This window comes from Chiloscyllium punctatum, chromosome 15 (assembly GCF_047496795.1).
Source record: "Chiloscyllium punctatum isolate Juve2018m chromosome 15, sChiPun1.3, whole genome shotgun sequence".
NCBI classification, from domain to species: Eukaryota; Metazoa; Chordata; class Chondrichthyes; order Orectolobiformes; family Hemiscylliidae; genus Chiloscyllium; species Chiloscyllium punctatum.
The window spans coordinates 17,852,589-17,877,397 of NC_092753.1; the positions used below are offsets into that span (position 1 = coordinate 17,852,589).

At 45.1% G+C, this 24,809-nt stretch overlaps 1 protein-coding gene across 1 annotated transcript in view; it reads right to left on the reverse strand.

Annotated features, from left to right (window-relative positions):
* Positions 1-3,042: 3,042 nt before the first annotated feature.
* The window catches only part of LOC140486091 (coagulation factor VII-like), a 37,117-nt gene continuing 15,350 nt past the window's right edge, over positions 3,043-24,809 (reverse strand). Inside the window, exons 3-8 of the mRNA XM_072584743.1 lie at positions 23,048-23,072; positions 21,780-21,893; positions 16,278-16,418; positions 13,586-13,707; positions 5,122-5,242; positions 3,043-3,710 (exon numbers count right to left, since the gene is read on the reverse strand). Of these exons, the coding sequence (XP_072440844.1) occupies positions 3,112-3,710; positions 5,122-5,242; positions 13,586-13,707; positions 16,278-16,418; positions 21,780-21,893; positions 23,048-23,072 (1,122 nt within the window). The 3' untranslated portion in view covers positions 3,043-3,111. The remainder of the gene's footprint in view (positions 3,711-5,121; positions 5,243-13,585; positions 13,708-16,277; positions 16,419-21,779; positions 21,894-23,047; positions 23,073-24,809) is intronic.

The following is a 24,809-nucleotide window of genomic DNA, read 5'->3' on the forward strand; positions in this document are numbered from 1 at the left end:
CCATCTGCAGGAGAACCACCTGACCATCACTAAGGAGACATATTGAAACAAAACCGGGTGATAGGCACACCTGCAGGACTAAGGACTGCTGCACTGAACCAGATTGCTAAAACCTGTAGTACTCTAGCAGCAGAACAGGGAAGTCTTCATTCACTCCTCCCCTTATGCAGCAACCTCCAACTATTCAACTCCAGGAGCCATCACACCTGCCAAATTTGACTTCCATGCTGGGGGAGAAAGATCACATGGGAAAAGATTAGGAAGCATCAGCATGAATTTCTAAAGGGAAAATTAAATTGCTGGAGATTTTTGGAAGAGGTAGAGAATAGATGACAGATAATAGGTGCAGGATTAGGCCATTCGGCCCTTCGAGCCAGCACAACCATTCATTATGATCATGGCTGATCATCCACAATCAGTATCCTGTTCCTGCCTTATCCCCATAACCCTTGATTCCACTATCTTTAAGAGCTCTATCCAACTCTTTCTTGAAAGTATACAAAGACTTGGCCTCCACTGCCTTCTGGGGCAGAGCACTCCATACACCCACCACTCTCTGGGTGAAGAAGTTTCTCCTCAACTCTGTTCTAAGTGGCCTACCCCTTATTTTTAAACTGCGGCCTCTGGTTCGGGACTCACCCATCAGCGGAAACATGCTTCCTGCCTCCAGAGTGTCCAATCCTTTAATAATCTTATACGTCTCAATCAGGAACTCTCTCAGCCTTCTAAACTCAAGCGTATACAAGCCCAGTCACTCCAATCTTTCAATATATGATAGTCCTGCCATTCTGGAAATTGACCTCTTGAAATTACACTGCACTCCCTCAATAGCCAGAATGTCCTTCCTCAAATTTGGAGACCAAAACTGCACACAATACTCCAGATGTGAGGGTCTCATCAGGGCCCTGTACAGCTGCAGAAGGACCTCTATGCTTCTATACTCAATTCCTCTTGTTATGAAGGCCAGCATGCTATTAGCATTCTTCACTGCCTGCTGTACCTACATGCTTGCCTTCATTGACTGGTGTACAACAACACCTAGATCTCATTGTACTGCCCCTTTACCTAACTTCACTCCATTTAGCTAGTAAACTGCCTTCCTGTTCTTGCCACCAAAGTGGATAACCACACATTTATCCACATTAAACTGCATCCGTCCACTCATCTAGCCTGTCCAGGTCACCTTGTATTCTCCTAACATCCTCATCACATTTCACCCTGCCACCCAGCTTTATGTCATCAGCAAATTTGCTAATATTACTTTTAATGCCTTCATCTATATCATTAATATATATTGTAAACAGCTGCAATCCCAGCACTGAACTCCACTTGTACCCCACTATGGTACCCCACTGGTCACCGCCTGCTATTCCGAAAGCGACCCCTTTATCAATACTCTTTGCTTCCTGAGTGTCAGCCAATTTTCAATCCAAGTCAGGAACAGAAAGACTCGATGAGGGCAATACTGTTGATGAGGTATGCATTGGCTTTCTGAGGGTCTTCAATGTAGTGCCACACAACAGATTTGTGAGGAAAATTAATGGGCCATGGTATAAATGGGTCAGTAGCAACATCAACACAAAACCTGCTGAGTAACATGAGACAGAGAGGAATAATCAATGGATAGTTTTCAGGTTGGAGGAAGGCTTGTAATGGCATTCTCCAGGGATCAGCATTAGGACTTTTGCTTTTCCCGATATATATTGATGGACTTTGGCATTCCAGGGACAATTTCAAAGTTTATGGATCACACTAAATTAGGAAGCATTGTAAGCAGTGAGGAAGGCCATGTGGACATTGACAGGCTAGTGGAATGGGAAGATTGGTGGCAGATGAGACTCAATGTGGTGAAGTGTTGCATTTTGTTTGGAAGAACATTGAAAGAAAATAAAAAATAGAGGAGTACAATTCTAAAGGGGGTGTAAGAGCAGAGAGACCTGGGTGTCTATGTGCGCAGATCATCGAAAGTGGCAGAAGAGCTGTTAATAAAGCACGACGTGGAGGTGCTGGCGTTGGACTGGGGTGGACAAAGTTAAAAATCGCATAACACCAGGTAATAGTCCAACAGGTTTATTTGGAAGCACTAGCTTTCAGAGCACTGCTCCTTCATGAGGAAGCTTATGCTGCTGCTCCAAAGATATCAGATGAAGGAGCAGCTCTCCAAAAGCTAGTACTTCCAAGTAAACCTGTTGGTTCATAAAGCACACAGTGTCCTCGGCTTTATTAACAGGGGCGTCGAGTACAGAAGCAAGGAGGTGATGTTGAACCTGTACAAAACGCTTGTTAGATCCCAGCTGGAGTATAATATACATTTCTGGGTTCCCCATTACAGGAAAGGTGTGAATGCTTTGGACAGAGAATGGAAATGATTTACAAGAATGGTTCCAGAGATGAGGATAGATTGAAAAAGATGGGGCTGTTCCCCTAGGAGAGAAGAAAGGTTAGGAGGAGATTTAATAGAGGTTTTCAAATCCATAAATGGGCTGGATAGAGCAGGCAGGTGGAAAAGCAGTGCCTGTTTTAAAAGCGATACTGAGAGCGGCATGGATTTAAAGCAAGGCTGCTGTGGGAAGACTCTTTTTTCACTGCGAGTATGGAATACACTGACTAGAAATCTGGTGGAGGCAAGCTTGATTGAAGCAATCAAGGGGAGCATTAGAAGGATATTTGGATAGAAATGGAGTGTAGGGCGCTGAAAAATATTGGCACGAGGTAATAGAACCAAGCATGATGGGAAAAATGGCCTCCCTCTGTGCAGGAAGAGTATGGAGCGGGGTATGGCTGTGATCTTCTCAAACCGTTTCCTTCAAGTGACCTATTGTGAGAGAAACCGAACTTTCCCCAGTTTTTTGGGAAGGCTATAATCCCTCGATGTGCTTCCCATTTCAAATCACCATTTGTGTATATTTTCCATTTCAGCAGGAATTTCGAATTGAAATCTGTGAAGAGTAGCGTGGAAAATCTGCACGATTCATCAGGGCTTCAATCAGAAGTTAGTGGGGCCAGAGAATTGCAACAGTTTGTGATTTTAATTTTCATCAGTGAAACATTACAATCCCTGTCACATTTGTCTCAAAATCTGCAGAAGATAGTTTATGAAGTGGTTACCATTCATCTCATCGATGCAGTCCGGTTCTCCAGCACAGGGGGACTTGTTGTTGGTCTGCCCTGATTTATATACTGCCGGATCCATTCAATGAATTTGTAGACTTTTGTGTAAACTCCATATTTCCCCTTGCTGGCGCACCCTTTTTCTCCCCAGCTTACGATCCCAGTTAAAAACCAGCTGCCCTTGTATTGTGCGGCCAACGGCCCCCCGCTATCCCCTCGACACGAGTCCATCTTTGCGTCCCTGTATCCTGCGCAGAACATGTTCTGAGTGATTTCTCTCTCGGTCGTCAGGCGGCACTCAGAGGTCCGGACAAGCGGGATCCGGAGTTTCTGAAGTGTCTGCGCAATGATCCCTGCATCGAATAGCCTTCCCCAGCCGGTCACTGTGGGGAACCGGATTTGGTTTAACTCCCGTAAAACAAAATCCCGTTCCGCCAAACAGATGGGGACTGCAAAATCGTTCAGTTCAACCGGAGCACTGAGTTCGAGCAGTGCAATGTCACTATCGACGGTTTCTGCGTTGTAATTCTCATGTAGGATCATCCGGGATATGTTCCTCACTTGTTCAGTGCCTTCTTCAATCTCGAGCATATGTTCACCTTCAGACAGAGAAAAATTGTTTTATTTCACCTCCCTGTTTCCATTACAACTTGCAGAAATGGAACATAACCCTCAAAAGACATAGTCATAGAGGAATAGAGTTATACAGCACAGAAATAGACCCTACAACCAGTCCATGCCAGACATAATCCCAAACTAAACTAGTCCCATCTGCCTGCACTAACATTTCTTAACCATGTACTTATCCAAATGTCTTTTAAATGCCGCAAGTGTATCCATCACTTCCTCTGGAAATTCATCCCACACATGACCCTCCCTGTGTTAAAACGTTGCCCTCCTCCTTGTCCTTCGTAAATATTTCTCCTCTCACCATAGAGATGTGCCCTCCACTTCAACCCGTCGCCGACCAAACTTCACATGCATCCCCATTTAACTGCGGTCGTATTTAAGAAAACCCAAGCAGTTTTCCGAGACTTTTATTCAGGAAAGGAAATGTGGAAGTGAAACAAAAAAAAAAATTGCTGGAGAGACTCAGCAGCTCCGGCAGCATCTACAGAGAGGGAAACAGAGTTGATGTTTCGAGTCCCAGCGTTTCGAGTCTTCAGAACAAACGTCTGAACTCATCGGTTCGACAGAACAGTCAGGGGCAGAATCCACTTGAGTGTCATTTCATCTGGACCAATCTAACCACATTCCAAAAGCATCACCCTGAACCACTCTGATCCCAAATGAAGTATTCGAAAACCACTCTCTTCCTGAATTCACCATCTCAAATCACTCATGCTGAGAATGCTATCCCACTCTCATCCCTGACACACCTGGACACTTTGAACATCCATCTTGAATATTCCATCCCAAAACATTCTGATCAAAAGCACATCATCCCAAACCACTTTCATCCTAAATACACCATTCCAAACCAACCTTATCCTGAATATACAATTCATACATACTAAATACTCACCCCAAAAACAGTCTGATCCCAAAATGCACCATCCCGAACTCCTGTGATCCAAAGCATACCATTCCTAATCACTCTGATTCCAAATCATTCCAAGTCGTACTCCATCCCAAACTATTTTGTTCCTAAATACACCATTCTGAACCTCTCTCATCCCAAATACTGAACCACTCTGATTTTGACTATACCATTCCGAACCATTCTGATTCAACATACACCATCCCAAACCACTTTCATCTCAAACACGCCATCCCAAATCACTCTGATTATGAATGAATCATCCTAATTTATCTGATCCAAAATTCCACCACCCAAAACCACTCTGCTACACCAACACGAACCATTCTCATCCCTAATACGCAATCCTGAAACATTTTGATCCCAATAACAAGGTCCCGAACCACTCTGATCTGAAGTGCACCCTCAGTAACCAACTGAAACCTGATAGGAGAATTCCAGACGAAACAAGCTCCACTTGAACAATGTACCTGCGATGACTTGAAACCCTTCCCGTTTTTTATTTTGCAGACAGTGAGCTGCAGTGACAACCCATTGGGGATTGAGCAACACGCCACCACAGAGTACCTCCTCGTAGTACATCAGCAGCATCTGTTCATAAAATAGAGAGCAGAGTCAAGAGAATCCTTCATTAACTAAGAGGCAAAAGCAGAAAGAAACTAACAAGCTAATAGTAACAGTGTAGTTGAGAGTGAGAGCGAGAGTAACAGGGTAGTTGTTATGGGGATGTTTAACTTTCCAAATATTGGCTGAAATGTTAAAGTTTAAGTACTTTAGGTGAGTCAGTTTTTGTCCAATGTGTGCAGGAGGGTTTCCTGACACAGTATGTAGACAGGCAACAACAGGCAAGACCACATTAGATTTGGTATTGGGTAATGAATCCAGCCAGGTACCCAGATTTGGAGATAGGTGAGCATTTGGTGATAGTGATCACAATTCGGTTATGTTTACTTTAGTGATGGAAAGGGATAGGTATATAATGCAGGGCAAGATTTTAACTGGGGGAAAGGTAATTATAAAGTGATCAGGCAAGATTTAGGTTGCAGAGGATGGGGAAGGAAACTGCGGGGGATGGGCACAATTGAAATGTGGAGCTTATTCAAGGAACAGTTACTGCATGTCTTTGATAAGTATGTACCTGTCAGGCAGGGAGGAAGTGGTCGAGCGAGGGAGCCGTGGTTTACTAAAGATGCTGAATCTCTTGTCAAGAGGAAGAAGGTGGCTTATGTTAGGATGAGATATGAAGCTCAGTTAGGGGGATTGAGAGTTACAAGTTAGCCAGGAAAGACCTAAAGAGAGAGCTAAGAAGAGTCAGGAGGGGACATGAAAAATCATTGGCAGATAGGATCAAGGTAAACCCTAAAGCTTTCTATAGGTATATAAGGGATAAAAGAATGACTGGAGTAAGATTAGGGCCAATCAAAAATAGTTGTGGCATGGTGTGTGTGGAGTCAGAGGAGATAAGAAGTGCTAAATGAATATTTTTTGTCAGCATTCGCACTGGAAAAAGACAATGTGGTCAAGGAGAATACTGAGAAACAGGTTACTAGATAAGACAGGACTGAGGTTCACAAGGAGGAGGTGTTAGCAATTCTGGAAAGTGTGAAAATAGATACGCCCCCTGGGCCGGCTGGGATTTATCCTCGGATTCTCTGGGAAGCCAGGGAGGAGATTGCAGAGCCTTCCGCTTTGATCTTTATAGAACATAGAACATAGAACAATACAGCACAGAACAGACCCTTCGGCCCACGATGTTGTGCCGCACTTCTATCCTAGATTAAGCACCCATCCATGTACCTATCCAAATGCCACTTAAAGGTCGCCAATGAATCTGACTCTACCACTCCCTCGGGCAGCGCATTCCATGCCCCCACCACTCTCTGGGTAAAGAACCCACCCCTGACATCTCCCCTATACCTTCCACCCTTCACCTTAAATTTATGTCCCCTTGTAACACTCTGTTGTACCCGGGGAAAAAGTTTCTGACTGTCTACTCTATCTATTCCTCTAATCATCTTATAAACCTCTATCAAGTCACCCCTCATCCTTCGCCGTTCCAACGAGAAAAGGCCGAGAACTCTCAACCTATCCTCGTACGACCTACTCTCCATTCAAGGCAACATCCTGGTAAATCTTCTCTGCACCCTCTCCAAAGCTTCCACATCTTTCCTAAAGTGAGGCGACCAGAACTGCACACAGTACTCCAAATGTGGCCTAACCAAAGTCCTGTACAGCTGCAACATCACCTCACGACTCTTGAATTCAATCCCTCTGCTAATGAACGATAATACTCCATAGGCCTTCTTACAAACTCTATCCACCTGAGTAGCAACCTTCAAAGATCTATGTACATAGACCCCAAGATCCCTCTGTTCCTCCACCTGACCAAGAACCCTACCATTAACCCTGTATTCCGCATTCTTATTTGTTCTTCCAAAATGGACAACCTCACACTTGGCAGGGTTGAACTCCATCTGCCACTCCTCAGCCCAGCTCTGCATCATATCTAAGTCCCTCTGCAGCCGACAACAGCCCTCCTCACTGTCCACAACTCCACCTATCTTTGTATCATCTGCAAATTTACTGACCCACCCTTCGACTCCCTCCTCTAAGTCATTAATAAAAATTACAAACAGCAGAGGACCCAGAACTGATCCCTGCGGAACTCCACTTGTAACTGGACTCCATGCTGAATATTTACCATCTACCACCACTCTCTGACTTCGACCGGTTAGCCAGTTTTCTATCCAATTGGCCAAATTTCCCTCTATCCCATGCCTCCTGACTTTCCGCATAAGCCTACCATGGGGAACCTTATCAAATGCCTTACTAAAATCCATGTACACTACATCCACTGCTCTACCCTCATCCACATGCTTGGTCACCTCCTCGAAGAATTCAATAAGACTTGTAAGGCAAGACCTACCCTTCACAAATCCGTGCTGGCTGTCCCTAATCAAGCAGTGTCTTTCCAGATACTCGTAAACCCTATCCCTCAGTACCCTTTCCATTACTTTGCCTACCACAGAAGTAAGACTAACTGGCCTGTAATTCCCGGGGTTATCCCTATTCCCTTTTTTGAACAGGGGCACAACATTCGCTACTCTCCAGTCCCCTGGTACCACCCCAGTTGCCAGTGAAGACGAGAAGATCATTGCCAACGGTACTGCAATTTCCTCTCTTGCTTCCCACATAATCCTAGGATATATCCCGTCAGGCCCGGGGGACTTGTCTATCCTCAAGTTGTTCAAAATGTCCAACACATCTTCCTTCCTAACAGGTATCTCTCCCAGCTTATCAGTCCGTTTCACACTCTCCTCTTCAACAATACGGTCCCTCTCGTTCGTAAATACTGAAGAGAAGTACTTGTTCAAGACCTCTCCTATCTCTTCCGACTCAATACACAGTCTCCCACCACTGTCCTTGATCGGACCTACCCTCGTTCTCGTCATTCTCAGGTTTCTCACATACGCATAGAATGCCTTGGGGTTATCCTTGATCCTATCCGCCAAGGATTTTTCATGCCCTCTCTTAGCTCTCCTAATCCCTTTCTTCAGGTCCCTTCTGGCTATCCTGTATCCCTCCACTGCTCTGTCTGAACCTTGTTTCCTCAACCTTATGTAAGCCTCCTTCTTCCTCTTTACTAGACATTCAACCTCCCTCGTCAACCAAGGCTCCCTCACACGACCATTTCTTTCCTGCCTGATCGGTACATACATATCAAGGACACGTCGTATCTGCTCCTTGAAAAAGTCCCACATTTCCACCACATCCTTCCCTGACAGCCTATGCTCCCAACGTATGCTCCTCAAATCCTGTCTTACAGCATCGTAATTTCCCTTCCCCCAATTGTAAAAACTTCCTTGTTGTGCGCACCTATCTCTCTCCATAACCAAGGTGAAAGTCACAGAATTGTGGTCGCCATCACCAAAATGTTCACCCACTAACAAGCCCACCACTTGTCCCGGTTCGTTACCGAGTACCAAATCCAATATGGCCTCCCCTCTGGTTGGACAATCTACATACTGCGTTAGAAAAGCTTCCTGGACACACTGCACAAACACCGCCCCATCCAATCTACTTGATCTAAAGAGCTTCCAATCAATATTTGGGAAGTTGAAGTCGCCCATGACTACGACCCTGTGGCTTCTGCACCTTTCCAAAATCTGTTTCCCAATCTGTTTCTCCACATCTCTGCTGCTATTGGGGGGCCTATAATAAACACCCAACAAGGTGACTGCACCTTTCCTATTTCTGACTTCAGCCCATACTACCTCCAGAGGCAGATCCCCCTCAAACTTCCTTTCTGCAGCCGTTATACCATTTCTAATTAGCAATGCCACCCCCCCTCCTTTTTTACCACCCTCCCTAATCTTACTGAAACATCTGTAACCAGGAACCTCCAACAGCCATTCCTGTCCCTCATCTATCCATGTTTCCGTGATGGCCACAACATCGTAGTCCCAGGTACCGATCCACGCCTTAAGTTCACCCACCTTATTTTTGATACTCCTTGCATTGAAGTATACGCACTTGAGCCCATCTCTGTGTCCGCAAGTAGTCCCTGTCAGTGCTACCTTCTCCACAGCCTCCCTACAGTCTTGGACATCCTGACACACAGCTAGCTTACTTGCTGGACTACAAGCCCGGATCCCATCCCCCTGCCAAATTAGTTTAAACCCCCCCGAAGAGAGCTAGCAAACCTACCCCCCAGGATATTGGTGCCCTTTATGTCGTCATTGTCTACAGGAATAGTACCAGAAGACTGGAGGATAGCAAATGTTGTCCCCCTGTTCAAGGAGGGGAGTAGAGACAGCCCTGGTAATTATAGACCAGTGAGCCTTACTTCAGTTGTAGGTAAAGTGTTGGAAAAGGTTATACGAGATAGGATTTAGAATCATCTGGAACAGAATAATTTGATTAGGGATAGTCAATACAGTTTTGTGAAGGGTAGGTTGTGCCTCACAAATCTTATTGGATTCTTTGAGAAGGTGACCAAATAAGTGGATGAGGGTAAAGTGATTGATGTGGTGTATATAGACTTCAGTTTGATAAAGTTCCCTAGGGTAGGTTATTGCACAAAATACAGAAGCATGGGATTGAAGGTGATTTAGTGATTTGGGTCAGAAATTGACTAGCTGAAAGAAGACAGAGGGTGGTGGTTGGTGGGAAATGATCATCCTGGAGTTCAGTTACTAGTGGGATACCACAGGGATCTGTTTTGGGTCCACTGCTGTTTGTCATTTTTGTAAATGACCTGGATGAGGCGGCACGGTGGCACAGTGGCACAGTGGTTAGCACTGCTGCCTCACAGCGCCAGAGATCTGGGTTCAATTCCCGCTTCAGGCGACTCTCTGTGTGGAGTTTGCACGTTCTCCCCGTGTCTGCGTGGGTTTCCTCCGGGTGCTCCGGTTTCCTCCCACACTCCAAAGATGTGCAGGTCAGGTGAACTGGCCATGCTAAATTGCCCGTAGTGTTAGGTAAGGGGTAGATGTAGGGGTATGGGTGGGTTGCGCTTCGACGGGTGCGGTGTGGACTTGTTGGGCCGAAGGGCCTGTTTGCACACTGTAAGTAATCTAATCTAATCTACTCTAAAGAAGGATGGGTTAGTACATTTACGATGACTCTAAGGTTAGTAGAGTTGTGGATAGTGCCGAAAGCTGTTGCAGGTTACAGAGGGACATAGCTAAGCTGCAGAATTGGGCTGAGAGGGGGCAAATGGAGTTTAATGTGGAAAAGTGTGAGGTGATTCACTTTGGAAGGAGCAACAGGAATAAAGAGTACTGGGCTAATGGGAAGATTCTTGGCAATGCAAATGAGTTGGGAGTTCTCGGTGTCCAGGTACATAGATCCCTGAAAGTTGTCACCTAGGATGATAGGATTGTTAAGAAGGCATTATATTAGTAGAGGGATGGTGTTTTGGAGCCATGAGGTCATGCTGCAGCTGTACAAAACTCTGGTGCAGCCACACTTGGAGTATTGCATACAGTTCTGGTCACCACATTATAGGAAGGATGTGGAAGTTTTGGAGAGGGTTCAGAGGGGATTTACTAGGATGTTGCCTGGTATGGAGGGAAATTCTTACAAGAAAAGGCCGAGGGACTTGAGGCTGTTTTTGTTAGAGAGAAGAAGGTTGAGAGGTGACTTAATTAAGACATATACGATAAGCGGACAGTTGGATAGGGTGGATAGTGAGAGCCTTTTTCCTAGGATAGTGATGGTCAGCACGAGGGAACGTAGCTTCAAATTGAGGGGTGATAGATACAGGACAGTTGTCAGAGGTAGTTTCTTTACTCAGAGCGTAGTAGCTGCATGGAATGCACTGCCTGCAACAGTAGTAGACTCGCCAACTTTAAGAGCATTTAAATGGTCATTGGATAGGTATAAAAATGGAATAGTGAAGGATTGATAAGCTTCAGATTGGTTCCACAGGTCGGTGCAACATTGAGGGCCGACAGGTCTGTGCTGTGCTGTTATGTTCCATGTTCCATGTTCTCTGTTAATGTGCTGTTTCATTTGCAATGGTGAATGTCCATTGTATTCTGATGGTTAAATGAGTGGTGGTAGAGGGAAGCATTCCATAAATGCCTTTTGAAAATCCACGCTCCTAATGCCTACTGTTACCTCTTTATCCACCATGAATGTTAAGATGTCCAAACACTAAGGGATAGTTAAACAGGATTTTCCTTTCACAAAGCCATGTGGGATATGCCTGATCACGTTGTGATTTTCTGATTTTCTCCAGCTCAAACCTCCAAAACAGGTTCTCTATTCCAAACTCTCTCTCCACCCAGCCTCAGGATGGAAGGGCTTTTGCCCGAGACGTCGGTTTTCCTGCTGCTTGGATGCTGCCTGTCCTGCTGTGCTTTTCCAGCACCACTCTAATCTCGAATCTTTTTTCCCTCCAGGCAGACTGTGAAAATCAAGAAAATTCCAGTCTTGGCTGAGTCCCATCAGGGAGAATGTGCTAGGAAAGAGGGAATTTTCATTGCGTGATGGGCTTGGGGGAGCATAGAAGATATTGTTTGCGCCAGGGAAGAATCCAGAGGCATCCATTGCCCTGGGCACTGAGGCAGATTGATGAAAAGTCCCACCTTGGTGCTGTTGGACCTTGTTCCAGTGAGAATAGCCCTCCTACACTCACCCCTCATCATCCCAAATAAACCCCCATTGCCCCTCATGCCTCTTCACCCACCCTCCATGTTTCCCATGCCAAAAGGTTGGCACCTTCACTCAGATTCTCGTCCATGCCCATCTGCTAATCATACACTTCATAAGAGCAATGGACCTTATAGTGATGGTGGAATGTGTCAAAGAAGTTTTAAACATGCTATACATTGGACACATGGTGATTGAAAAAAAACTTTTCTGTTGCAATAAATATGTCAATTACTAACCCCCCAAAGTTACAGTGGGTTGAAACTGCAGTCACTGAAAGAACTGCAGATGCTGGAAATCTCTTATGTAAATAGACATTGTGAGCTTGATAACTAAAACAGAAATTGCTGGAAAAGCTCAGCGTAGAATCCCCACAGTGTGGAAACAGGCCATTTGGCCCATCAAGTCCACACCGATCCTCCAAAGAGCATCCCACTTTATCCCTGCAACCCTTCAGTTCCTATGGTTAATCCACCTAGCCTACACACTATGGGCAATTTAGCATGGCCAATCCACCTCACCTGCACTTCTCTGGATGCTATAGGCAATTCAGCATTGCCAATGCACCCAACCTGCACATCTTTGGACTACGAGAAGAAACTCGAGCACCAAGAGGAAAACCATACAAATATGAGGAGAATGTGCAAACTCCAAACAGCCTGTGGGTGGATTCAGACTCAGGCCTTTGGCACTGTGAGGCAGCAGTGCTAACCATTGATCCACTGTAAGGGAGACAGTGCAGACATATATGTGTTTTTGGCAATCTATTCAGAGATGCCATTCTGCACCTTTCGAGAAGGAATGACTTGAACCTGGTTCTCCTGTTGAGATAGGGACACTTATCACTGCACCACCTATGTTTCAGGTCCACTGGCCTCAGAGCACACCAGGGTCACTGGACCCGAAACATTAACTCTGATTTCTCCTCACAGATGTTGCCAGTTTTCTTTCAGCAATTTCTGTTTTTGTTTCTGATTTCCAGCATCTGCAGTTCTTTCAGGTTTTTCTCAGTCGCAATGATCGCCCCCAGCTCACGCTGTCAATCAAGCAGCAATTCGGGCGTTTGACAAGAATCAGGTTTTCTGGGCTCTCAGATTCTGGTTTCTGTGATCATGGATCATGATCATAGAGTCACAGAGATGTACAACACAGAAACAGACCCTTCAGTTCAACTCGTTCATGCCAACCAGATATCCTAATCCAGTCTAGTCTCATTTGCCAGCATTTGGCCCATTTCCCTCTCAACTCTTTCTATTCAAATACTCATCCAGATGCCTTTTAAATGTTGCAATTGTACCAGTCACCATCACTTTCTTTGGCAGTTCATTCCATACACACACCACCCTCTGCAATAAACTGTTGTCCCTTAGATTCCTTTTATATCTTTCCCCTCTCACCTTCAACCGATGCCCTCCAGTTCTGGGCTCCGCTACCCTGGGGAAAAGACCTTGACTATTCACCCAATCCATTTCCCTCTATAGATTTTATAAACCTCTGTAAGGTCACCCCAATGTTCCAGGGAAAACAGCCCCAGCCTATTCAACCTTTCCCTATAGCTCAAACCCTCCAGCCCTGGCAATGTTCTTGTAAATCTTTTCTGAACCCTTTTGAGTTTCTCATCGTCTTTCCGATAGCATTGAGACCAGAACTGAATGCAATGTTCCATAAATGGCCGAACCAATGTCCTGTACAGCCCAATTTCCACACTTAATATTTTCTGTTGTATCATTTTGGTCTGGAATCACGATACACTTTGCAGCACTCATTCTTGCATACCTGCCATGGATATTCTCCTTTCAAAGCATCTGAGCCACCCACAATTCTCCCTAACCCTGCAAAGTCGCCGGATGGGCTCGGGCGCTTCATCAGAACTGGCACTTTTCCACACGGATAGGGCACTTTTAAAAGGAAAGAAATCGGTTAGTTTTCGCTCAGATTAACTTTCCGTCAATGTCCTTCCACAAACTTGTTGACTGTCTTCAGTGAGCTCCCAGCTATTCCCTGAAATGGTGTTGACCTGACAGAGGTTTCGAATGCCAGTGTCGAGTCATCTATCTTCACAAAGTGGGGCTGAAGAAAAAACTGAACAAGATCCAGAATTAACTTTCGATTTATCAGGCATGGAGAGAGAGGATATAACTCATAGAATAGTTCTCTGAGGGATCTGATAACATAAAGTTGCAGAGATCCTGTTATCACTGAAATACAGAATTCCTATTGTGGGTGAGTTTCAGGATGTCTGTTATTAGGGCACTACAGGATCCCTTTTGTCGAGAAATTATAAGATTCCTATTGTCACTGAGATACAGGTTACTGTTGACAGTGAGATACAAGATTCTTGTTGTGAATGAAATACAGGAATCTTGCTGTCACTGAGATACAGGATTCCTGTTGTCAGTGAGTTACAGAACTCCCCCATGCCCAAGTGCAGAATTCCCGTTATCACTGAACCACTCATACACACGGAAACAGACTCTTTGGTCCAACTCACCCATGCTGACCAGATATCCCAACATGACTTATTCTAATTTGCTACCACTTATCCCTCTAACCCCTTCCTATTCATGTACCCAAGCAGATGCCTTTTAAATGTTATAATTGTACCCACTTTGAGAAAGTACAGGATTCCTATTGTCCCTGAGACACAGAATTCCTTTTGTCACTGAGGTACAGCATTCCTATTGGAGATAGGTTATGGGATTTCTGTTATCAGTGACTTATGGGTTCCTGCAATCAGTGAGTTACAGGTCTCCTATTATTGGTGATTCTCAGGAACCAGACTGGGTCTTTGCAGAGTAGGGAGAGGAACATCCCTCAACGATACTCAATTATACCTCTCCAAAAACCCAGGGTCTGACTCCTCCTGTCTGCCGCATCGAACCCGACCCTACTGCTGGACCAAATGTCCCTTCCCTCTTCCCCAGACCATGCCCCTGCTGGCCCTGACCTGACTGCTGAAGCCCCCTCCCACAACTCCACCGCTGGATCCAAACATCCTTTCCTGGTCCATGCTGCTGTAAGTCCATTCCGAGTTCCAATATCACTCCTGAAACCCCCAGATCTGAGTCTCCCACCCACCCCCACCCCACTCTTGCCACTTTGCACACAAGCACTCTCCCCAGCTGGGACCCTCCTTCACGGTACCTCCTTCCCAGTTGGCACCATCTCCCACCAGCCCACTGTGTATTTGGCACTCTCCTCATCCAACACCCTGTTTACTTTGTACTGCCCCTGCTTCCTATCTGGTATCCTGCTCAATGCTACACAAGTCCTATCAGAACAGAAGAGCGACTCCATACTTCACAGAGTCATAGAATTATAGAGACGTACAGCACGGAAACAGACTCTTCGACGACTTATCCATGCCAGTCAAATATCCTAAACTAATCTAGTCCTCATTTGCCAGCACCTGGCCCATATCTCTCTAAACCCTTCCTATTCATATCCCCATCTAGATGCCACTTCCTCTGGCTGCTCATTCCATACACGTACCACCCTCTGCGTGAAAAGTTGCCCCTTAGGTGTCTTTTATATCTTTCCCCTCTCACCCTAAAATGACGCCCTCTAGTTCTGGACTCACCAACCTCAGGGAAAAAGTGGAATCTCCTCTCAAAAATGCAGAGTTCATTTTGTTTGTGAAAGAGAAGTGTAGGAGTGTCCATCTACATGGGATTAGCATTCCCTGGAACATTTTGTTACCAGTGAATGACACTGATAGAATGTACTACAGTGTGGAAGGAGGCCAGTCAGCCCATTGTGTCCACACCAATCCCCTGAAGAACATCCCACCCAATCTCTGGGACCCTGCATTTCCCATGGCTAACCCACCTGGTGTGTATATCCCAGAACACTATGGGCAACTGAGCATGGCCAATCTACCTAACCTGCATATCTTTGGACTGTGGGAAAACCTGGAGTACTCAGAGGAAGCCCACGCAGACACTGGGAGAATGTGCAAACTCTACACAGTTGGTCACCCAAGGCTGGAATTGAACCCAGGTCCCTAGTACTGTGAGCCACTGTGCTGCCCCACTTTTTAATTGGGCCTAGGGTGGCACGGTGGCTCAGTGGTGAGCACTGCTGCCTTACAGCACCAGGGTCCAGGTTCAATTCCAGCCTCGGGTGACTGTCTATGTGGAGTTTGCACATTCTCCCCGTGTCTGCGTGGGTTTCCTCCGGGTGCTCTGGTTTCCTCCCACAGTCCAAAGATGTGAAGGTCAGGTGAATTGGCCATGCTAAATTGCCCATAATGTTAGGTGCATTAGTCAGAGGGAAACGGGTCTGGGTGGGTTACTCTTCAGAGGGTCAGTGTGGACTGGTTGGGCCAAAGGGCCTGTTTCCACACTGCAGGTAATCTAATCTAATGATTTGTTGGAGACAGTCTCAAGTGCTGGATGCTTAGTTATCTATAACCATTTCTTTCACCGTAGAGTTGGCCGGCTGTTAAGGAAAGTAAACAAGGACAAACCTTCAGGAATACAGGACAATCCATCTTCTCCAAGTCTGTAGCCCTCTGTACAGCTGCATTGACGAGATGAATTGACCACATTTGTGCAGAACTGTTCGCAGTTTCCATTCTCAAAATGGCACTCAATTCTGGTGGTTTTCTCTAAAAGCAAGTGAGTTTAATCATTACTCAATAAATATATACACTAAAAGAATGACAACTGTGGATTTCTGAAGGGAAGTTGTGTTTAATTGACATTTTGTAATTTCTTTGAAGAGATAACAGGAAGGCTCGATGGGGATGACACTGTTGATGTGGTGTACGCGGACTTACAGAAGGTGTTTGATACAATGTCACACACAGACCTGTGAGGAAAGTTTCTGGGCCATGGCATAAAAGGTTCAGTAAATGTGGATACAAAACTGGCTGAGTGACAAGAGACAGAGAGTAAGAGTCAGTTGTTATGGACCCGGCCAGACCACCCGCGCCCCCTCCAAATATTTTAAGAAGGTCGCCCAGACCCTAGTTTTACTTTTATTAAAGGCGGAAGTAGTGTGGACATTCCACAAGCGATGCAGCCAGTCAAACCACTCACTTTAAGCAAAGCAGAATTTATTTAAACACTACACTTGAAACACCAGCTAAAGAAAACAGAATTTAGAATATGGGAGAAAGTGAGGACTGCAGATGCTGGAGATCAGAGTCAAAACGTGAAGTGCTGGAAAAGCACAGGTAACCAGGCAGCACCAGAGGAGCAGGAGAGTTGGCTTATGCTCGAAACGTCGAGTTTCCTGCTCCTCGGTTGCTGCCAGCCTGGCTGCACTTTTCCAACACCACAGAATTTAGAATATCTTAACTATTTGAAAACCTAACTGACTCAAAATTTGCAACTTAATGAAACTGTGTCAATTCTCACAACATCCCATTAACACACCCCTTGGCAAAAGGTAAATTGAAACACAGTTTCTTCCAGGCAGGAGAGGTTACAGAGAGAAAGTTCAGGCAAGAAACTTCTGTTGAAGCATGGAACCTCTTTTTATTGCAGATGCTTCTCTTGGTCTTCAGCAGTTTTCGACTATCTGTTAAAACTAAACCTAACTAGAAAAAAACCTGAACTAGGAGAACTGACCATTCCCCTTTCATTGTACAACTTTAAAAAAAAATTGTAAAGCCCTCCTCTGATTGTTGACTTTGGCAGTTTCTGTCAGCCATTTTGGCACCACTGCCTTTACAACCCCTCTTGAAAAAAACACAAGGACAATGTAATCTTGTGAAAAGGGTGGCACCATCATCATCCAATGGACGAAGGTTTATACTGGCATTCCCCAGGGGCCAGTATTGGGTCTTCTGTTTTTCATGATATACATTAATGATCTTGGACTTGGTGTGCAGGGGACAATTTCAAGGATGTTACCAGGGTTGGAGGATTTGAGCTATAGGCAGAGGCTGAATAGACAGGGGTTACTTTCCCTAGAGCGTTGAAGACTGAGGAGCTTTATGAAATCATGAGGGGCATGGATAGGGTAAATAGACAAGGTCTTTTCCCTGGTTTGGGAGAGTCCAGAACATGAGGGCATAGGTTTAGGATGAAAAGGGAATGATATAAAAGGGACCGAAGGGGCAATCTTTTCACGCAGAAGGTGGTGCGTGTGTGGAATGGGCTGCCAGAGGAAGTGATGGAGGCTGGTACAATTACAGCATTAAAAGATATCTGGATGGATATATGACTAGGAAGAGTTTGGAGGGATATGGGCCAAGTTCTGGCAAATGGGACTGGATTAGGTTAGGATATCTAGTTGACGTGGCTGAGTTCGACCAAAGGGTCTGTTTCTGTGCTGCACATTCTCTACACATCTCTGACTTTAATTTTTTTCCTTAAAAAATGTACTCAAGTATCCATACCTGCTTCCAAAGTCAATACACCGCAGGTAACGGAAACCATGGAAAATAATTCTGTGGAAATGGGGGTTGCCCTGTAAATGTGATAATAAAGCTAATTCAATGCTTGTGGTTTGCTCCACCCAATGGAATTCAAAATGGTCGGCAGGCCTTTCCCACTTCTTGATGGGGACGTTGCATTTGTTGAGGAGTTGCCTGCAGCATCTTTGTTGCATTTACTCTGCCGTCTCAGTGATCATTGCAGAGCTCGGAAGAGAGCATTTTTTTTAGGGAGCAGGGGACGATGTGACCTGCACTATTCCAGCTGCTCATGTCTGACCAGTGCCTCAATACTGGCCTAGCCTGGGAGAGAACACTCACATCAGTCCATCTGCCTTGTCAGTGAATTTGTGGGATTTTGCAAAGGCTGGTGATAACTCCCTTGAGATTTCATAGATTTGTAGGATGCCTGTAGTGCGGAAGCAGGCCATTTGACTCACTGAGTTCACAACAACCCTCTGAAGAGCATCCCTCTTAGCCCCACTTCCCTAGCCTATCCCTGGATTTTCCCATGGTTAATCTACCTAGCCTACACATCCCTGGACACTATATGGGCAAATTTCCATGGCCAATCCACCTATCTGTGGACTGTGGGAGGGAACCGGAGCAGCCTGTGGAAACCCACGCAGACATGGGGAGAATGTGCAAACTCAACACTGACAATCGTCCAAGGGTGGAATCGAACCCGGATCCCTGCTGCTGTGATGCAGCAGTGCTAACCACTGAGCCACCGTGCTGCCTCCAAAGCTGCCCAGTGGCAAGGGCAAGCTGGTAGGGAGTTCCTTGTTTTCTGGTTAGTCTGAGCCCCATTCTCTCGTAAGCCTCCGGAAAGTGCATCGATGATGGTCTGTAGCTGGACCCTTGGATGTTCATACAAAGAGGCAGCACTATGTACTGCAGCTCAATGATCGAGTTTGGGGTGGTCTTGGTACTGGCCTGAAGATGTTGAAGGTTGGAGAATTTCACACTCCTGCTGTTTATTAGCTCCATTCCAGCTGAGACCGCCACGGAGATGGGGTGGAGTGCAGCAGCAAGGAAGATGGAGAAAGCTGGCGGTGAGGTAACGCAGTCTGCCTTTACCCTGGTTTGCTCGTCTTGGGTCCGCGATGGGTCCACTGCTGAGAGTCGCAGCTTGCATGCGATAGTGAAGCAGGCGGAGTATAGGATTTCTGTGGGAAGCTGAGTTTGAGGAGGATATTTCACAATATCCAGAGAATGTGAAGAGATGATGTTTAGATTACCCTTGTTGGAGATGGTCATAGCCTGGTATTTGTCTGGTGCTAATGATACTTGCCACTTGCCAACCCAAACCTGAATATCATCCCCTTTCACCACATAATCCCATTATACCACTGGCAATCAAAGTCTGGTCAATCTCTACCGTAAATATACTGAAAGACTGAGTTTCGAAACAACGAATTCCAAAGAGTTTGAATAAACACTGCCTCCTCCTCTTGGTTTCTAAGTGACATCTCCCTAATTTTTAAATTGCACCTCTGGTTCTACACTCCCCAATCGGGGAAATATCTTTCCTGCATCTACTCTGCCTATTTCTTGGAGGCTTCAATGAATTCACCTCTTATTTTTCAAAACTTGAAAGAATACAGGCCCAGTTCACCCAATCTGTCTTCATAGGGCAGTCTTGCCATTCAAGGAACAGCCTTCATTGCACTCCCTCTATGGCAATAGTCTCTTTCCTGATATAAGGAGATGCAAAGCAGCACACAATATACTCTAGGAGTGGTATGCAGTAACTGATTTGAAAGCATCCAATATACAGGGATATGTTCCAGAGTTTATAGGATTCCCAATACACTGATTATCTCGATAAACATTTCATTCAAATCTCTATGGTGTGGATTGTTCAGGTCTCAGCGAATTAACTTATAGTGCACGGATGCAATGAATCATTCCAGAAGGAGGCCATTCTTCCCATTGTGCCTATTCTGGTTCCCTTACCTAGTACCAATCTCCTGTATTTTTGCCTGCAATCCATGGCTATCCAACTTCCCTCTTGATTGTTTGCTTTTGTACTCTATTCGATGCCTTGGAGATGGAAGGATTGATGGGAGAACTAGGGGCTAATGAATGGATAAATAAAGGGAAGGTGTGTGGATAGAGTTTGGGATATCCATCCATCCATCCGCAGAGAGCAACCTGATGGATGAATGAAGGAGAAGAAAAAACAAAGATAGACTGATGGATTCAGGATGAATGCAGAGGTGTGAAAAGTGATGAAAGATCAGATGCCATGACTTTATGAAAAGTTGACGAGAAAGAAAGAGAAAAGTACCAATGGAGGAATGGAAAGATCAATGTATGGTTGATAGATGGCAGAATATATGGATTTGTCTCTCATTTCTTAACTTTTAAAGCCATCTGACCAGGGGTCCTCCTCATCTTGAGATGTTGAGCTCCAGTGGAGGGACAGGTCGTGATGAGGAAGCTGGAGGCTACAGAAGGACATGAGCTGAAAAGTGTGGCACCAGAAAAGCACAGCAGGTCAGGCAGTATCCGAAAAGCAGCAGAGTCAATGTTTTGGCATTAAGCCATTCATCATTGTCTCCTCGTTACAGAAGGATATGGACAGGCTAGGAGAATGACAAGGAATGGCAGGTCAAATACAATGTGGGAAAGTGTGACGTTATGCACTTTGGTGGGAAGAGTTGGTGCATAGACTATTTTCTAAATGGTGAAAGGTTTTGGAAAACTGAAGCACAGAGGGACTTAGGAGTCTTAGATCAGGATTCCGTTAAGGTTAACATGCTGGTTCAGTTGCCAATTAGGGAGGCAAATGTAATGCTAGCATTCATTTCAAGAGGACTAGAGGTATACTGTTGAGTATGTGTATTTGCTGTGTCAGGCTATAGTCAGATCACATTTGCAATATTAAAATACCTAAGGAAGATGTACTGGTCTTGGAAGGGAGTCTGAAGAGGTTTACAAGAATGATCCCAGGGATGAAAGGTTTGTCATATGAGGAGTGGTTAAGGACTCTGGATGTGTACTCAATGGAGTTTAGAAGGATGAGGGGGGATCTAATTGAAAATTACAGAATACTGAGAGGCCTGGACAGAGTGGATGTGGTGACATTTTTTCCACTAGTAGGAGAGACTCGTCTCCCACGGCATGAATTTGGAATGAAGAGATGATCCTTTAGAACTGAGATGAGGAGGAACTTCTTCAGACAGAGGGTGGAATCTGTGGAACTCATTGTTGCACAGGGCTGTGGAGGCCAAGTCATTGAGTGTATTTAAGACAGAGATAGATAGTTCTTGATTAGAAAGGGGATTAAGGGTTATGGGGAGAAGGCTGGAGAACAGGGTTGAGAAACATATCAGCCATGATCGAATGGTGCAGTAGGGCCTAATGGGCCAAATGGCCTAATTCTGCTTCTGTACCAAATAATCTTATGGACACAGTTCATACTGGAGGAAGAACGAGGTGAATTTGATTTGATGGAGTGTTATAGACAATCATTGGAAGCTTATGAAGGAAAGAAACAACTCGGACTTCTATTCAGAATTGAACTTCAAGAACACATTCCTGCTGAACTGTATCAGTGACTACCATGTCGACTCTTACCTATTTCACAGTTCCAGCCTTCAAACTTCTTCGGGCACCTGCACAGGTAACGTTGAAACAAATCCTGACAGGTTCCACCATTTTGGCAGGGATTTGACACGCACTGATTCTCGTCTGTGTGTGAAAAATGTTCAGGCAAATAACCAAATTATCAATTCATCAAAATGCTCGACTATGAGTTGAAAGTGAGAGTGAAAGCGTACTTGTTCCTATTTTCCTTCAACTATTTCTCTGCTCTGTGGTAACCCAAATCAGTCTCCAATGAGGTTACCTGGGGCTTCTGTCTGCTCTAGTATTTTCCATTAAGGTCCTGTTTTCTCTTTTATTCCTGTTGCTTTACTTACATGTTCTGCTTCTACTCCAATCAGTTTTTCTATCTTGGACCTGATTGGTTACTGTTGACAGTTGCCCAGTTCTGTGCCCGAGAGTGCTCTGACCTCCCTCACAACGGCCTGCACTGTTCTGCCCACCTTCTGTCTCTGTCCTTGCCTCAAAGGGGGTGAATCAGTTCCTTCCCCTTCTCACCGCACTCCTGCTGATACCTACTCTCAGCAATTTGCACTGTGGCATATCCCCATGTTTCCCTCCTGTTCCACAATGACTCTCCAGTTTTTATCGATGCAACATAGAAATCATCTATGTGGGTACGTCACAGGAAACTGTTCTGCCCCAAGACTGCAGGGGAAACAGAGTTGTAAACTCAGCCCATTCCATCACGTGCAACAGCTTTCCTTCCATTGACTCAGTCTACACTTCCCATTACCTCGGGAAAGCAGCCAACATAATCAAAGACCCCTCCCACCCCAGTTATACTCTCTTCCACCCTCTTCCATCAGGCAGAAGACACAAAAGTTTGAAAACACGTACCAACAGATTTAAGAACAGCTTCTTCCCTTATGAATGGCTCTCTTGAATGTGAGAGTTGATCTTTCTCTGCACCTTCTCTGTAGCTGTGACACTATGTTCTGTATTCTATACTAGTGCCCTGCTGCACACATTTAAGGTACAATTTGTCTGGCTAGTATGCAAAACAATATTTTTCACTGTATCTCAGTTCATGTGACAATAATAAATCAAATCAGATGGGAATGGAGCTTTCAGTGCATGCTGGCAATTTGTCTCCATGGGTGTTGTTCCCCATCTCAGCCAGCAGCCGCTAACTTACTAAAGACCTGTAAGGCACAGTCGCTTCATAGGACACCGATCATAAAAGTGAGGCAAGGCAGAACTATCTGTTTATCAATCTGAGAGAAGGACTGGAGACGTACCACTGTAGATCTTCCAGAATTCATTCTGGAAAAAGAAGGAAAAAAGAATGAAATCATTTCATGAATCAGTTTGAAACAGTGTCATATGGAGCACAAATATGATGAACAGTAGAGACTATAAGTGTCCCGATAGTAAAGATGTAGTCAGAGATGTCACATTAGTGGAGAATAGTGAACACTGTTTATGGACCAGACCAAGCTCCCTCAAAATATATTCAGAAGATAGCCTAACCTTTTCTTATTTTAAAGGTGTTGCATTCCAGATGCAATTTGATTGATCAAACTACTCGGTGTTAAACAAAATGCTCGTTTTTTTTTACAGTACCGTTAAAATACAGGCAAAATAAAAAGAAAAGAACATTGGCTTAACTGTAATTCCATTGAAATTAGACTTTAGGAAATACTCAAATTCCTTGCCGGTAAACGATGCCCCCCTATCTGTGAGCAACACTTCCGGGAGCCCACGTTTTCCAAAGACGTCCCCATGTTTGATGAATGAACTCTATGCACATCCGGCCACTTTGAATGGGCATCCACAATGACTAAAAGTGCTGAGACCAAGGAATTAGCATCGTTGATGTGTAACTTAATCCAAGGTTTACCCTGCCATTCTCACAAACGCGGGTGGTACATTTTGTCCATGTTGGCACTCTGGGCACTGTAAGTGGGCTTTCCAGGGTATGCACTCTTCTGGATACCGGCCTCTGAGTTCTCTTACTGAATGTGGGACTAGTGGGACTCTTTTGCTGTCTCAAGTCTGCGTACTGGCAGCAACTACGTTTACTTGATGGGATCCTGGAAAATATTTTAACTGTTTGAGCAAGATTTGGCTTTGTTTTTGGGTTTTGATATGGGCTGACCTAGAATCTCCCTGTTCAGGATATGTCCCTGCGTGACACTGCAATTGTAGCTAATGCAGCTATGTCTGCATTCACTCCTGGCCACCAGGAGTGTCTTGCCAACATCTTCAATTTGGAAACCCATGGATGACCCTGATGGAGGTCAGCCAGTATCTAGTGGTGACCTTTGCTTGGGACAATCACTTTTGCTCTCCGTAATAAAATGCTGTCCTCTCTTGTGATCTGGTCTCTCCGGGTATGGAAAGGTTTCCAGTCTGGTTGCAAATGCCCATTTGTTTCCCCCGTCACCACCAGCTATTTTAGTTTTGTCAGGTCTGGATCTTTCTGCATCCAAAGCCTGATATTGTCAGCTGTGACTGGAAGGGAGTCCAGAAAATTTGAAACCATTGTGGACTCTTTCAGTGGTGGTGCCACGGGTGGCTCAATACACCCGCATTTGCTACTTTACCTCCCAGATGTTGTTCCAAATTGTCACTATGTGTACAAAGTAGTAGAGCACACAGCTTAATTTGACCTGAAGCTACGGGTGACACTGCCTTGTCCTCTTTATGTAGACCTAGCAAAATTTATGGTCCATTATTATTATAAAGTTACATCTGCCAAAGTTTTAGTGGAAATTCCTGACTCTTCTGCTCCTTGGATGCTGCCTGACCTGCTGTGCTTTTCCACTCTCGACTCTCATCTCCAGTCCTCACTTTCTCCCATTTGTCTAGATGATGCACTGAGTGGAATCCCACTGAGCCCAGTTGGGATTCAGTTGTTAAGGTGCTTTTGTATGGGCCTATCACTGATCCCACATACCAACCGGTCTATCAGCATCTCATTAAACCAAAGTCAGGTCCCTCTGTTAGTTGTCTGAACCCAGTCAAAAATCCCAATTCAGTTTCCCCTGGTTCTTGCAT